General features: G+C 41.7%; 1 protein-coding gene across 1 annotated transcript; it reads left to right on the top strand.

The window, feature by feature from the left end:
• Positions 1-10665: 10665 nt before the first annotated feature.
• Positions 10666-15225, top strand: LOC102719601 (probable inactive receptor kinase At5g10020). Its single transcript, XM_015839763.2, has 3 exons — positions 10666-11832; positions 12615-14288; positions 14479-15225. Exons 1-3 carry the CDS (start codon positions 10902-10904, stop codon positions 15057-15059), a joined length of 3186 nt encoding a protein of 1061 aa, XP_015695249.2. The 5' UTR covers positions 10666-10901; the 3' UTR covers positions 15060-15225.
• The last annotated feature ends 183 nt before the right edge of the window (positions 15226-15408 follow it).

Here is a 15408-nt window from a genome sequence, read left to right as displayed (position 1 = left end):
GATGTACGAGGGAGACAAACTGGGGTTAGTGGTGGTGGCGGCAAATAATAGCAAGGGACGGGGAGGAAGACGACAGATGCCGCTGGGGATTGGCATTAAGATGAAGATGGAGATGGAGATGAGATGAGATCCATCTCCACCTGCAAGCAAACACAATCAGCTGCTGCCTCCTCCTGCAGCATGGCGCAGGCGCAGGCCGTTCCGGTCCCAGCGGGTGGATGCTTCACTGTGTGCTTGCCGTGCTCCATACCTACCCGTTGCCATGAGTGACCACGGTTGATGTTGAGTGCTGGTAGTGTTAACAGCCAATGCAGCCAGGCAGGGACGCATGCTGCTGATGCTGGAAGAACGTGTCGTTGCCCTCTCAGTTCTCACCATGGAAGAGAGAACGCAGAGCCTGATTGCTGAAGAACCTGGCGATAACCACGGCTCACTGATGTGCGAGCGTGTGACTTAATAGAAACTGACAATACTCCAATTCAACTAAATTCGCAGTTTGTCCAGCACCGAAGTCATCGATCCCGATCGGTTTTGCGGCGCGACATGGGCATCACTTGGAACCCAAAAAAGGCCAAGCGGATGCTCATTTGGCCTTTTCAGGATAAAGATAACAAATTTACAAATGAAAAATAATTTATAAATAAAAATTTTATATACATATTCTTTACTATCTAAACACAAAATTGAAAATAAACCTGCTAAAAGATTGAAAATTGAATTTTTGTAAGAAAGAATATCAAGAAGCGAAAAGAGGACGGATGGCATGGCTTGCCGTACGCGGACACCGAGGCGGCGCATGATTGGTGCCGGTGCTGGCGCTCGCTCTCGACCCCGGTTCCACCTCCGCATCACGGCGTGCCTGCGCGACCTCGCTCGCTTTACGCGAATTCCGATGCTACCTACGCCCCCGCCGCTTTTCTTTTCTGGGACCTTCCCAACATCTTATCTATTTTCATTCGTTCCAGAAATAAATAATAAAGAGTAAAAATTAAGCTGCAACAGATAATTTATCCTATTATTTATTTTTAGATGTCATCTGTATTAGAATAGACTTATATTTGGATGTTCTCTCTATATCTTCCAAAGAGATATGTAGAATGTTACGTATAAATAATTTGTTGGAGTACAAAGAGATATGAATGATGTAACTATTATGAATGATCATCTAAATTAAAATATGAATGATCAAATTTAGATAAACCGCTGAAATAGCCACCCAACCACGTCCCTCCCGGCCCTAGCTAATCATCGTGCTGCACACAGATGCTGTTGCTGCCTAAGCTAATTGCTATCCCGGTGGCACGCACGCCACCACCATGATTATATTACCACCCCTTCGAAATGGTTACTTCGAAACACATAAATTTGCAAAATTCTTATAATAATCAAATGTAATCCCTATAAAATTTCTTAAAATTCGCTTGTTTCAAAAAGCTTAGACTTTTTTAGCTCGATTGGTTAATTACTGTCATCGCCACACACGCATGTGCATATCTATACACATATAGAGAGGATGGTCAGGTGGACGAGTGGTAGTGCCGGCGATCGAGCAGAGGGGAGGCCATGGCGGGCGGGGGCATGCCGACGTGAGGACGAGGAGGGGAAGGAGAAACACATAGCGGGGGGCCACGCTGTGTTCTTGCTCGGTGATCAGATCACATGGACGCATCATGTCATGTGTGCATGGAGGGAGATCGATCGATCGGGGGGGCCCCAGGCCGGCCGTCTCCTACAGTGGCCGCCTTAAATGGCATCCTGGTCGCACATGGACACGCTCAGGTTCGATGTATGTATTGCTAGCAGCAGCAAGCAGCAGGCAGCAGACATGGCTGCATGTACACACACATGTTGACACGCACTTCTTCTTCGGTCGACCCTCTGCTCTCGCTCCTCCTTCCCGTCGTTCGTGCCCATTTTTGCTATGTCCTTTTGTCTTCGGTTTGGTTTGGCCTGCTTGGTCAGTCACCCCGGTGAGCAAGAGTACGATGGTCTTTTTGTAAAAAACACATAAATTTTGTAGGATTTTTATCGGTGGATCTATCGTCAACGGTATTATTTTTAGGGGTGGAAGTGCGCCCCTAACAATATTTGATGATAACTATTGTAAAATTATTTATACACTGAGAACTTATTTGATTTGTAAACAACATAAGACATTTGTAGGATTTGGATCCTATAGGTAAATTTTATATTTGGTCATTTCAAACAAAAGATTGGGATTCAAAAGCTCCTATGAAACCCCTATGGTGGCTTGGTATAGACATCAATTTGAACTTTTAATTTTAAATTTGGAGTAAAGTTTGAGGTTTTTCACCGAAGTTTATTTTCAGCTTTAGCTTCTAGATCGCTATAAACACGTATATAAATTTTTTATTTATAAATTATTTTCCGTTTGTAAATATGACATTTAACTTTTTTTCTTTTACACCCCAAAATTTTTTCTGGGTTGTTATCTCAACTCTAATTCCTATTTTTTCTTCATATTTTGCAGCCCTCTGTTTTTCTTTACTGTAGTTAAAATCTTTTTTTTTTGCCGGTTCTTATATCTTCGTAGTACTACGTTTCAAAGACAAGCAATTCCATGAAAAAAAAACCTAAAAAATTCCCCAAAAGAAGCCACGAATGTACATGATACTTGACGATGCCCCAGTTTAAATCGATCCATCACAATCTGAAAACCAGCGAATCAGCCGTGACCGATGAACTGTCCTACAATGCATGCTACAGAGGTTGGAAGGCGATACCAGTTCATCTTTGACCAGCGGATACGGCCCTGTTCCAAAACACGTGAGGGGTTAACATCACATTGCGCCTACTACTACTCATCAACTCGACCAGATTATATACCCTGACAACAATTAATGACGCCAGTTTAATCCTGCTAATTCTGAATTAACTAACTACCATGATAGTACTACTGGAATGACAAGGGCGTGTGGAGTCGTCGTGGTAGCTTGGATGTGACAAGAGAGTGGGCCGGCTGGGCAGGCGGAGTCGCACTGACGAACCGAACGACAAGAGAAGATGCTGTGTTCGATAAGGAATTTCTGAATTTTTGTATAGCCGGATATAAACGATAAAATTAATTATTATAAAATTAAAAATCCAGAATAGATAATGAATGTTTATGGAAATGTATTTTAAAAACACATCATTTATCACTTTCCGGAAGTGCTAAAAGACGAGAAAAAAAACTGAGTATAATCTAGCTTGAAGAACGGAACCATGGTAGCATTTAGAATTTAAATTTATCCTAAATACATATATTCTGTACTTTCTCTGTACCATATTACAGATGATGCTTATTTTGTTGAATGGTCTCGTTTTGAATGCAGAAGGGTAAAAGACCTAAGATATAAGTGGGAGAGCTCCTCAACTCAATAGCTAACTTTTGGGGTGGGAAAGACCCTTTACGATCCTTCAATTGGTATCAGAGTCTATAGTTTAACATCTCTGCCCCGATGGATACAGTGTGTGAATGTCTGATGGACCGTACGGTGTCTGCGGGGCTCGTATACCTGATGGACCATGGACCGGTGGGGCCCGTATACGGTGAAGGGACGGTGAAAGGCTGACGGACGTCAATGTGTGAAGGGGGAGATTGTTAAATAGTCTCATCTTGGTTATGAAAGGGCAAATGACCTAAGATATAAGTGGAGGAGCCTCTTACCTTAATGGCTAGCTTTTGGGGTGAGAAAAGCCCTTTAAATCCTACACATTTGTTACTAGTCAAACTGACCTAGACACAAAATGACTGGTAATATAAAAGAGAGACTATGTGAATTTTTTGCACTAATGTTTTCACGGTATCCCTCTTAGTTCGCTAACCACGGTAGGTACTTTATTGAAATTTAGATTTTTCATCCTAATTGTAAAGCCATCCAAAAACTATAAAGATAACTATATTCTAACTTAAAAGTGAGGTGCTTCATCCTCCCACATAGAGCGCTATCACAAATAGGGTTGAAAATGAGAGCTCGGCTGGACTTGTGAAAGCTCCGTCACGAAGAGGCTTGGCTTGGCTTGGCTTGATAATGGAAACGAACAAAGAAAAAACTAGCTTGGCTTGGCTTGTTTTAAAGTTCGAGCCAACTCGAGCTGGCTTGTTCCGCTAGCAGCAAATAAATACTTTAGCAATAGAGCAAACAATTGTTAACAAGTTAACAACAAGTATGCATTATAATAAAACTCATAGAGGTCATGTATGCATCAAATAATTAATAGAAAGCCGAGCAGTAACACGCAACAACATCTTTTAATTTCTAACATTTCACAAGATGACAAGTTCGCAAAAGGAGGAATTATTTGGTTGCATTAATTCTATCATTGATTATATAAAATTTTAGTAATATATGAGCATATTACTAATACTTCCTTTGTTTTAGCCTTTTAGGTTATAATATATTTTGATTTTTCTAGATTCATCTTTCAACATTTATGTGTTATATATATATATATATATATTTATCAATATTCATATTTATATAAGAAATAACAAACATCTTATAATCTACAGATGTACGTAATAGTATTTATCATAGAGCGAGTAGCTAGCAAATGGAACCCGCTGGGTTTACTCCTGTAAAAAATAAAGAGTGAAGTGCACCAGCGGTCCCTAAACTTGTATACATGTGTCATCTACGTTCCTGAACTCTCAAAATGTATTTTTGGGTCCCCGAACTTGTCCGGGGGTGTCATATAGGTTCAAATAGGCTCCGACCCGCTCCATCCGCTGACGTGGCATGTCACGGTGGCGCCTACGAGAAAGTAGAGAAAAGAATAAGGAGGAGAGAGAGAAACTGACATGTGGGACCCATATGACACCACCAACATGTAGGCGCCACCGTGGCATGCCACGTCAGCAGATGGAGCAGGTTGGAGCCCATTTGGACCTATATGACACCCCTGGACAAGTTCGGGGACCCAAAAATAAATTTTGAGAGTTCAGGAATGTAGATGACACATGTGTACAAGTTTAGAGACCGCTGGTGTACTTCTCTCTTTAGTTTTTACAGGAGTAAACCCAGCGGGTTCCATCTGCTAGCTACTCACTCTATCATAAATACTATTACGTACATCTGTAGATTATAAGATGTTTGTTATTTTTTATATAAATATGAATATTGATATTATATATATATATATATATATATATATATATATATATATAACACATATATGTTGAAAGATGAATCTAGAAAAATTAAAATATATTATAACCTAAAGGCTAAAACAAAGGAAGTATTAGTAATATGCTCATATATTACTAAAATATATTTTAAGAGTTTATGGACCTAGATAATACATACATATAAATTTAAAACCCGCTGTTTTACTTCACTCGAAACTAAAAAGAAAGAAAGGAAGCCAGCAAATGGCCAGGGCAGCATATGGCGCCATGGAATGGAACACGCGGCCACGCCGCACGCTGCCTGCCTGGTGCATGCATGCGCTCCCCTCTCTCCGCTCCAGCTCCAGTGCAGGGCGGTGGTCTTCTCTTCGTCCTCGCTCTCGCCTAGCTCTCCCTTGCAGATATTCTGTTCTGATGTGCTTTTCTTTAATTACCCTTGCTAACCACTTTTACTTACCACTGCATATTAAAATTATCTTCTCTCATTCACTCTCTTGTCTGCCTCTTGAGTTTGTTTAGAGCAAGTTCAGTAGTATAGCCAACCACTAGCTCCAATTCTTCTATAGCCAATCTAATATCCAATTCATACAATAGTGATATACAAAACATTAGTACATGGTCCCACATGTCATATATACACTCTATCTTGAAGTCCGTATACAGCTGGCTACAAATTAGTAGTCCACTTCTCATCTCTCTCCTCTTTTTCTTTAAAATATGCTTATACCTGATTTTAAAATATGCTTATACCTGATTTATAGCCTGATATTATATCTGCGCTGTTAAAGAGAGGAGAGGGAGAGATTAGTGTGTGGTGTGTCTGTTTCTGTTCTCTGAATATGTGCATCCTAGAAGACTTTCTGAAAGAGTGTCACAGTCAAATCAAACCCTTATCCTTCTGACAGCACGGGTCCATCCAGCATTCCAGCCTTTCACAGACAGAACGGCCTGTCAGTCTTTGGGGCCCACCACACAAAGATCACACAATGGCAAAGCCATCCCGGTCCAGTACTGTTACAGCAGCAGTGCTAGAGCATCCCAACAGCTTATCTATCTCATCGTCTATCTTAAAAATAGAAGATAAAGACTACAAATTAAGCTTCAATAGAACGTCTATCTTATCATTTATTTTTAGATGTCATCTATATTAGAAGAGAACCTTTATATTTGGATGATCTCTTTCCATCCTCAAAAAGATATAGAGGATATCACATATGGATGATCTAGTGGAGTATACAGAGATATGAATGATGAAACTAGTTTAAATAATCATCCAAATAATATGGATGACTAAATTTAGATTAGCTGTTGAGAATGCTCTTATACTACTACGGCAGTCTGGAAAATGATTGTTCAGTTAATCACTATGAATGTACTACACTAGTATGATGTAAGTAGTACTTTAATGGCTCATTATTCAGGTTATTAAGCTTGGTGCTCAAGCCTCCAGACAGCTTTAGTTTGCCCCCATATGTACCATGGCACCACGATGCATCATGGTTTAGCTACAAAAAGGCGCATCAAAAACATCATCTCATGGATCAGCATGAACAAACACTGGGAGTAGCAAGCAGCAGCAACTTTTTCTTCCCTGATCTGATGGTTTCAAATTCAAGCAAAGCCTCGGGACGCCTTAAGCCATTGAGGAGGACAGCGAGCAGAAATCAAGCAGCTTTATTAAGTGCCACACCAATAGTCTTTTGGCTACTCTTTTTACAGTGAAAGTGTCCTGGTTAATCCACGCCTTTTGTACTGCCCATATCTTTGCAGTCCTTTCTTGCAATCAGCAACAATAATTCTCCTCGTCCAATTGTACTATTGCTGGTAAGTGGTAAAAAATAAACGAGACGATAATTTTTTTAATAATTTTTTTTATATCCGTGTGGTACTTGTACTAAGAGACAATGCTGATTGCTGAACAATAGGCTATAATGAAAAAAAATCCTAAAATCAACTGTAAATTTAGTTTTAAAATCCAAATTTTGGTTATAGTTGATAAGCTAATAAAGTAGATGTTGAGAGACCAACACTGCAAATCTATTTGTAATTCTCTCTTAGAGTTTTGTAGGTTGACTGTTGAAAGAGCATCAGGAGGTTCAGAAAAAGAAAATGTGAGTATTAATCACGGATACAATTTCTTTCCTTTTTTGTGTTTTGTAATGTAACACGGCGTCAAGGTTCTACTCGGTTACAGCTCAGGGGTCGGTAGCCTCAACTAATCTACTCGGTGTCGTGTTGATTCTTCGGTGCGAAACATTACTTAATTCCACGAATAAATTAGTAGTACCTGCAGCATGTTCTGAACCAGTTACTGATTAGCATTTGCATTTCCCCCAAGGAACCGCAAATTCAGAGCAACACGGAATGATAATGCTGTACAGGTGATAATATCGCACCAAATCAGGCTAAGAAACTTCCTAATCACATCGCAACTACTGCAAGGACATCTGCTTAATTTATATGTGCAATTGTGTGTTACATGATTCATAATACAAAAACTTTTATTTTTACATTTTTAATAAATAATTTTATTACTAAACCTCTAAGAAAAATATTTTCACCATATGAATCTTTTGCCCATGACGAAACGGCTTGCCATGCCATTGTCGGTGACGTGACTCTTGACACATCGACCAAGCTACGTGACAGCGTTGTTTTACCACGCCATCAACACTGGCGTGGTCAAAAGGTTCAGTTTTGAAAAAAAATTTGTCCAATGATTTAGTAACAAAATTACTTGCTAAAAAGATTTGTTTAATGATTTTTTTTCATAATACCGTCTAATTGCCAGACCTTAATTGCAATCTCTCGAGTTTCCGCATACGTTTTCATAGCGTGATGATCATGGCCTTAATTAAAGTAATCAGAAAACAGCTGCTTCTAACACACATGGCTAGATAGATGCTGACTGAAATTTATGCCCAGTTCTTGCACCAATTAGCCCATTCTATGTAGGAATTATATCCAGCTCAGGACCAGTCAGGACACACCGTCTCTCTCAGGCACATCCAAATGACTAAATGAGAGAGGGGAAAAAAATGGAAGAATATTTTTTTGACTTATGGAACACCAATCTCCATTCATGGTGGCCGCCTTTTAAGCTAAAAATATTATAGCGCTAATTAAGTGTCATGTCCCTTATCTCTCTTTTTTCATGACACGCTTTTCAACTTATCCTGCTAGTTAAATTTCTGTTAGCACTAGTGTCTCTGTCACATACAAGTCTGGATTTTGATGTGAAGAAACTCCAAACTCCAGAGCCCATCAATCTCTCCGACTGATTAGCACTCTACACCCATGTCATTTTCAGAACCTATATTTCCTCCTAACAGCAAGCATCTGGATTAGGTTATGGATAAATCAACTATGCACTGACTGATTTACCGTCCTTTCAGTCATCCTTAACCTTAAACTTCAGTAAATGGCATGCTGAATATTGACAAGATTCAGAAACAAAAACAGCATGTATCTGGATCAGACTTATGAAAGGACCGACGTCAATTCGACAGAGAAATCGAATAGTTAATAAATACTGTGATTCTCTTTTCTTTCGATGAACAGGGGGAAAACCACAGCATAAAATATCTTGTAAACTGTCAATGTGAAGATCTGAAATTTTCTGGAGAGGTAGAAATTTCTCCTTATCTACCTAGTACCCAAAAATATATAATTGGGCATGTGACAGGCTCCTGAATCTAAGGTCTGTGTGTCTCTCTTAAACACCTCTGTGAGCTACTGAAATAAATACCACTACAACACTCCATTTACTACCACCACCACATCGATCATCACATCAATCTTGCACAATCTAAAATATCACCTCATGACACTTGTTCATGACAAGAAATGTATACTTTATAAACTGTTGTGATTTTTTTCTCCAGTTCTGTTTGGATTTTCTGTAAAAACTCTAGTCTTATGTGTTGTTGAGTGGTCTGAAGAAAGAAAGCATGGGGAGGTGAGGAAAGGGAGGAAAGAAAGAAACGAAAGCAAGAGGGCAGGCAGCTCAACTGAGCTGGAGGAAAAGGGGTCAAAGCCTTGGAACAGCCTTGGGGCATGTGGGGCTCTTGCTTTTCTACCAGTGCCCAGTCTCTGCACACATTTGCTTGCATTGCTGATTGTCCCCATTGGGTTGCACTCTAAATTTCTAATAATCTAATTAATGTGCTAATGAATGGTAGATTTTCTTGATTTTGTTGTATGTGTATTATTTTTTTCTTTCTTCCGATATCAAGAAGGTGATTTGAGAATAAGTATTTTAACGTGAAAATTTTTTGTAGTTAAAGGGAGTTTTGGTTTCCAGGAATAATGACTGTGACTTTGTGAGATGCAGTTTCTTGTGTAACCAACATTGTGGTGGCAAAGTCCTCTCCAAGGATATAACTTGATACATATTGGTGCCAAAAATGCTACTGATACTATAAACAACTATAAACCATAATAATACCATTCAAAAGTTCTCACCACACTTGTATTCTAGGTAGTCATTTTTTGCCCGTACCAAACCACCAAAGTTCAGTGAGGGAAAACCCATCTGCAATGTGATAAAAACACAAACCAATGGTAAAAAGAAGGCAGGAGTGGAGTGATTGTTTGAATTTTCCATGAAAAAAACAAATGATATATTTGTAAATAAAAAATAATTTATGAACAAAACTTTTATATACATACTCTCAGCAATGTCGAAAAATAAACTTCTATGAAAAACATCAAAATCAACTTTAAATTTAAAGTTGAAAAATTAAATTTTGATTTAAAAACATAAGCATTAGTAAAAAGAAGGGAAATTCCACTATGAATATTTGTACTATCACACAATTTTCTCCATAATCCAAGTACTTTCACACAAACAGTAACATAGACGTAAACAAGCCACAAGTTAATCTCACATCACACCATCCAGCCAGTGTTCTTTTAAGATATATTTTCGTGCACACGTTTCCCAAGTTTTTAAACAACTCATTTCGCGTATAATTTTTTTTTTCTGTAAAGAAGGTTCTCATCTAGGCCTTGTTTAGTTCCAAACAATTTTCCTAAAAACATCGCATCGAATCTTTAGACATTTAAATAAAGCATTAAATATAGATGAACCAAAAAATTAATTGCACAGTTATGAGAGAAATCGTGAGACAAATTTTTTTAAGACTAATTAATCCATGATTAGCTATAAGTGCTACAGTAACAAATATGTGCCAATGACGGCATAATTAGGCTCAAAAGATTCGTCTCGCGGTTTCCAGGCGAGTTGTGAAATTCGTTTTTTCATTCGTATCCGAAAACCCCTTCCGATATCTGATTAAATGTTTGATGTGATATTTTTGCCAAAAACTTTTGCCATCTAAACACCCCCTAACCCTTTTAAAGCAAAATCTCATATATGTACAAGTTAATATAGTTATTTATACTCCTAATTAATTAAAAAAACCCAGATGATGTACCATTAGTAGCAGTAGTATTCATCTACAATTGCACAGTAGTACTGCCTCTACAACTTCTACAGCACAAGACAAACCACTTGTAACTTTCCAGTCTGTACTGCCATACTCTCTCCTCTCTCTCTCTCTCTTCCCCAGCTGGTGCTATTATTACCATCAGCCCCTCCCATTTCCAAAAATTTGCACTTCTTCTCTCACACGCGCAAGAGAGAGAGAGAGCTTAGCCACCCCCCTCTCCAATGGCAGCCGCCGCCACGGCCACCACCGCCTGCTCGTCCGAGGCCGAACCCTAGCTGTAGCAGCTGTGGACTCCCTTCGGCGGCGCGCATCCGTCCATGGCGGCGCTCCTCGTGTTCTTGGTTCTGGTTGTGTTTGGAGGCGGCGGCGGCGCGGCGGGGGACGACGTGGCGGCGCTGCTGGAGTTCAAGAAGGGGATTTCGGACAGGGGGAGGGACCCCGTGCTGGGATCTTGGTCGCCGCCGGCGACGCCTGACGCCGGAGGGGGAGGCGGGGGCTGCCCGTCGGGGTGGCGCGGGGTGGTGTGCGACGGCGGCGCGGTGGTCGGCGTCGCGCTCGATGGGCTCGGCCTCGCCGGGGAGCTCAAGCTAGTGACGCTCTCCGGCATGCGGGCGCTGCAGAACCTGTCTCTCGCGGGTAACGCCTTCTCCGGCCGCCTGCCCCCCGGCATCGGGTACCTCTCCTCGCTCCGCCACCTCGACCTCTCCGGGAACCGCTTCTACGGCCCCATCCCAGGCCGCCTCGCCGACCTCTCCGGCCTCGTCCACCTCAACCTCTCCCGCAACAACTTCTCCTCGGGCTTCCCCACCGACGGGATCCGGCAGCTTCAGAACCTCCGCCGCATCGACCTCCGCAGCAACTCCTTCTGGGGCAATGCCGGCGATCTGCTCACCCAGCTCCGCAACGCCGAGTACATTGATCTGAGCGACAACCAGTTCACCGGCGCCGTCGATTTGGACCTCGACAGCCTGTCCAGCATAGGGAACACGGTGAGGTATCTCAACCTCAGCAACAACAAGCTGCAAGGCGGCTTCTTCCGGAACGAGACGGTGGGGGCTTTCAAGAACCTGGAGGTTCTTGATTTGAGCAGCAGTGGGATTGCTGGGGTGGTGCCAAGGATCGATGCGTGGTTCTCGCTGGCGGTTTTCAGGGTCGCCGGCAATGCGCTTTCCGGTACGATGCCTGAGGCACTCCTCCAGAACTCGATGCGCCTTGTTGAGGTTGATCTCAGCCAGAATGGCTTTTCAGGTATCTTCTTTTTGCTAGTCAATACATATGCTATCTTGTCAAAATGTCTTGATCTGCTAGTATAAACTCACTAGGAACCCCAGCATAAGTCTGAAACGGTTTTGATCTGGTGGTCGATGGTTGTGACTTGTGTGTTTGGATGCCACTGGCAATGTGGAATGGATGAGCTTCCCCAGTAGGATGATTAATAAATTGCAAGCTGCAAATCCAATGTTTTAAGATTGACAACATTTGCGATATGGGTGTTTCTAGGCTTTGTTGGAAATTATTCACTGTATCTTGAACCTGGTTGTGCCCATTTGCTTCAGGGATTTGATGAGCATACACATCAATTGCTTGCATATTCTTCTCCTGTGACTTGTTGCGAAGCTTCATTGCTGGCTAATGGCTGATTTTTGCAGCTTTTTATAATTCAAGTTTGTTGCTTCCGTAACAGGGTTGTATTAAGAGTTGTTATTTATTTACCTAAAACATAGTCCTAAGTACTTACCATTCTTGGTGTTGATTGCTAAGCTCAAAGTCAAATATACCTTTTATGCTGAACTAGCTGTCTTGTTGACACTTGATTTCTTCTACCTTAGACTTACTGCTGGATTCCTTCCAGCTAACATGACTTCACGCAGGGAGATTATTCAATAAAAAATGTAAATGAATTTGAGCATGTATCTGTTTAAATAGTTTTATGTAACCTATGTCTACCCTCTTGTTTGCAGTTAATCACATGTGCCATTTTCACTTGTCTACATCTTTAAATGATTTGTGTTGCCCTTGTAATCTTGCAGGGCCAGTTCCAGCTGTGAATTCGACGACTTTGAAATTGTTGAATCTCTCTTCAAATACGCTCTCAGGTTCCTTGCCATCCACTGTTGGCAAGTGTATCTCAGTTGATCTGAGTGGGAACCAGCTTTCTGGGGACCTAGCTATACTGCGTGCTTGGGACAGTACAGTGGAGGTGATTGACTTGAGTTCAAACAAACTGGAGGGAAGCTACCCAAATGATGCTTCCCAGTTCCAGAACTTGGTCTCCCTGAAGCTGCGGAAGAATGCATTATCCGGATCTATTCCTTCAGTGCTGGGAACCTATCAGAAGTTATCCTTCCTTGATCTCAGTCTAAATTCACTTGGTGGACCTGTTTTGCCTTCCTTCTTTCTGTCAAGCACCTTGACAGTGCTGAATCTTTCTGGAAACAAATTCACTGGGGCTATTCCATTTCAGAGCACCCATTCAACGGAGTCACTTGAGCTAAATTCTCAGTCAGTTCTCAGGATCGTTGATCTGTCCAGTAATTCTTTGTCTGGTCCGTTGCCACCAGACATTTCTAACTTGCGAAAACTTGAGTTCCTTACTCTTGCGATGAATGATTTGTCTGGGGAGATTCCAAGTGAGATAAACAAACTTCAAGGATTGGAGTATCTCGATCTATCACACAATCACTTCACTGGCAGCATTCCTGATATGCCCCAGACTAGTTTGAAAATATTCAATGTATCTTACAATGATCTGCAAGGAACTGTTCCTAAAAGTGTTGAAAAATTCCCCCTATCTTGCTTTAGACCTGGAAACGACCTATTAGTTTTTCCAGATGGTCTTCCTGCTGGAAATTATGATGATACAGGAGTTGCTCAGAGTAGATCATCTCATGGACAAAAGGCTGGTGTTCGTGTCGCTCTTATTGTTGGCTGCATTGGAGCTGCCTTGCTTGTGATCTTCATCGCATTGGCAGTGTATGTGGTCAGGTCTCAAGAGCTTTGCGGAAGAAATGGATTTAGAGGTCAGATTACTTTTAGGGATCTAAAACTGGGGAGATTAAGCCGTCCAAATCTGTTCAAGCCTCCAAAAGATAATGTCATACCAACTAAAACAAGTTTCTCAAATGATCATCTCTTAACATCTGCAGCTAGATCATTGTCTGGCCAGAAAGAGCTGTTAGCTGAAGCTGCTGTTGAATATGGCTATGCTGATCCAAAAGAAGTCACCGAACCCTCAAGTTCAGGCATGGCTGAGACCTCTGCTGCAGTCCCTGTTCTGGAGTCCTCTCCACGGACTGCTCTGCCAACATCACCACATTTTATTGATAGTAGATTCCATGAGGAACCTGTGGCTTTTGAAGTGTACTCACCAGATCGGTTGGTTGGAGAATTGATTTTCCTAGACAGCACTTTGGTTTTCACAGCTGAAGACCTGTCCCGAGCACCAGCAGAGGTTCTTGGAAGGAGCAGTCATGGCACAACATACAAAGCCGCATTACAAAGTGGCCATGTCCTGACAGTGAAGTGGCTGCGTGTTGGTCTCGTAAAGCATAAAAAGGAATTCACCAAGGAGATAAAGAGGATTGGGACCATCAGGCATCCAAATATAATTTCATGGAGAGCCTTCTATTGGGGTCCGAAGGAGCAAGAAAGACTAATTATTTCTGACTATGTCAATGGCGACAGCTTGGCTCTTTATCTTTATGGTAACTATCCCATGCTCACCTGAATCAGCAATGGATTTTTTTTCCTTGCTAGGTTGACATATATTTCTAATTTACAATAGGATAACTAATATTATTATTATCATATATGTTGCATGTACTTGGTGGGTTATTCATGTCAACATTTGCTTCTTCTGTCGCTGAAATTGTGTTCTCCTTGTCTGTGCTACAGAGTCAACTCCCAGAAGATACTCCCGCTTGTCAGTTTCTCAACGGCTCAAAATTGCAATCGACCTGGCACGCTGCCTCCAGTTCTTGCACCATGAGAAGGGCCTGCCTCATGGCAACCTAAAGCCAACCAATATATTCTTGATGGGTCCTGATCTCTCCCCAAAGCTGGTCGATTATGGTCTGCATCGGTTCATGACTCCCAGTGGCACTGCTGAGCAAATACTGAACTTAGGGGCATTAGGGTACCGAGCCCCAGAACTGGCGAACACAACCAAGCCAATGCCATCATTTAAAGCTGACGTGTACGCATTTGGGGTGATTGTTATGGAGATGTTGACACGAAAGAGTGCCGGGGACATAATTTCGGGTCAATCCGGTGCTGTTGATCTGACCGACTGGGTTCAAATGTGCAACAGGGAAGGACGAGGAACTGATTGTTTCGATCGGGACATCACAGGCTTGGAAGAATCTCCGAGGGTGATGGACGAGCTGCTCGCAATCTCTCTTAGATGTATTCTTCCTGTAAATGAGAGGCCTAACATGAAGACGGTCTGTGACGATCTGTGTTCCATAACAGTGTGAGTTTCGTTTAATTTCCCGTGTACATGTAACCGATTTTTCGTTCATCCCAATTTTTTTCGTGGGTTTTCCAGAGCCTTGTAGCCAGGGTTTGTTTGATTGGTAACTCGTAGTGTAAAGAGGATTTGATCCATCCATCCATTGATTGATTGATACCATTGCCATCTTTCTTCATGACTCAAAGAGGCCAATGCACCTCACTGTCCAGATTATTCCAGCTCATCAAAATTTCCCTGCTCTCAACTGTCAAAATTAGCCAGCACTGTAGCTGTAACATGCAATCCTGCAGCTGATCTGCAATTCTGAAGTTACTCCGATTTTGGCCTGGCCATTGCTGGCCTTTACCAACAGC

The sequence above is a fragment of the Oryza brachyantha genome, chromosome 7, assembly GCF_000231095.2.
Source record: "Oryza brachyantha chromosome 7, ObraRS2, whole genome shotgun sequence".
NCBI lineage: Eukaryota > Viridiplantae > Streptophyta > Magnoliopsida > Poales > Poaceae > Oryza > Oryza brachyantha.
The sequence above is the reverse complement of the archived record's forward strand: the minus strand, read 5'-3'. Positions and strand labels throughout refer to the sequence as shown.

Excerpts from the sequence above, each read along its gene's own strand:
- LOC102719601 (XM_015839763.2), top strand. The coding sequence starts at position 10,902 with ATGGCGGCGCTCCTCGTGTTCTTGGTTCTGGTTGTGTTTGGAGGCGGC. Across the intron at positions 11,833-12,614 it reads CAGCCAGAATGGCTTTTCAG|GGCCAGTTCCAGCTGTGAAT; the intron begins GTATCTTCTTTT and ends GTAATCTTGCAG. Across the intron at positions 14,289-14,478 it reads CTTGGCTCTTTATCTTTATG|AGTCAACTCCCAGAAGATAC; the intron begins GTAACTATCCCA and ends TCTGTGCTACAG.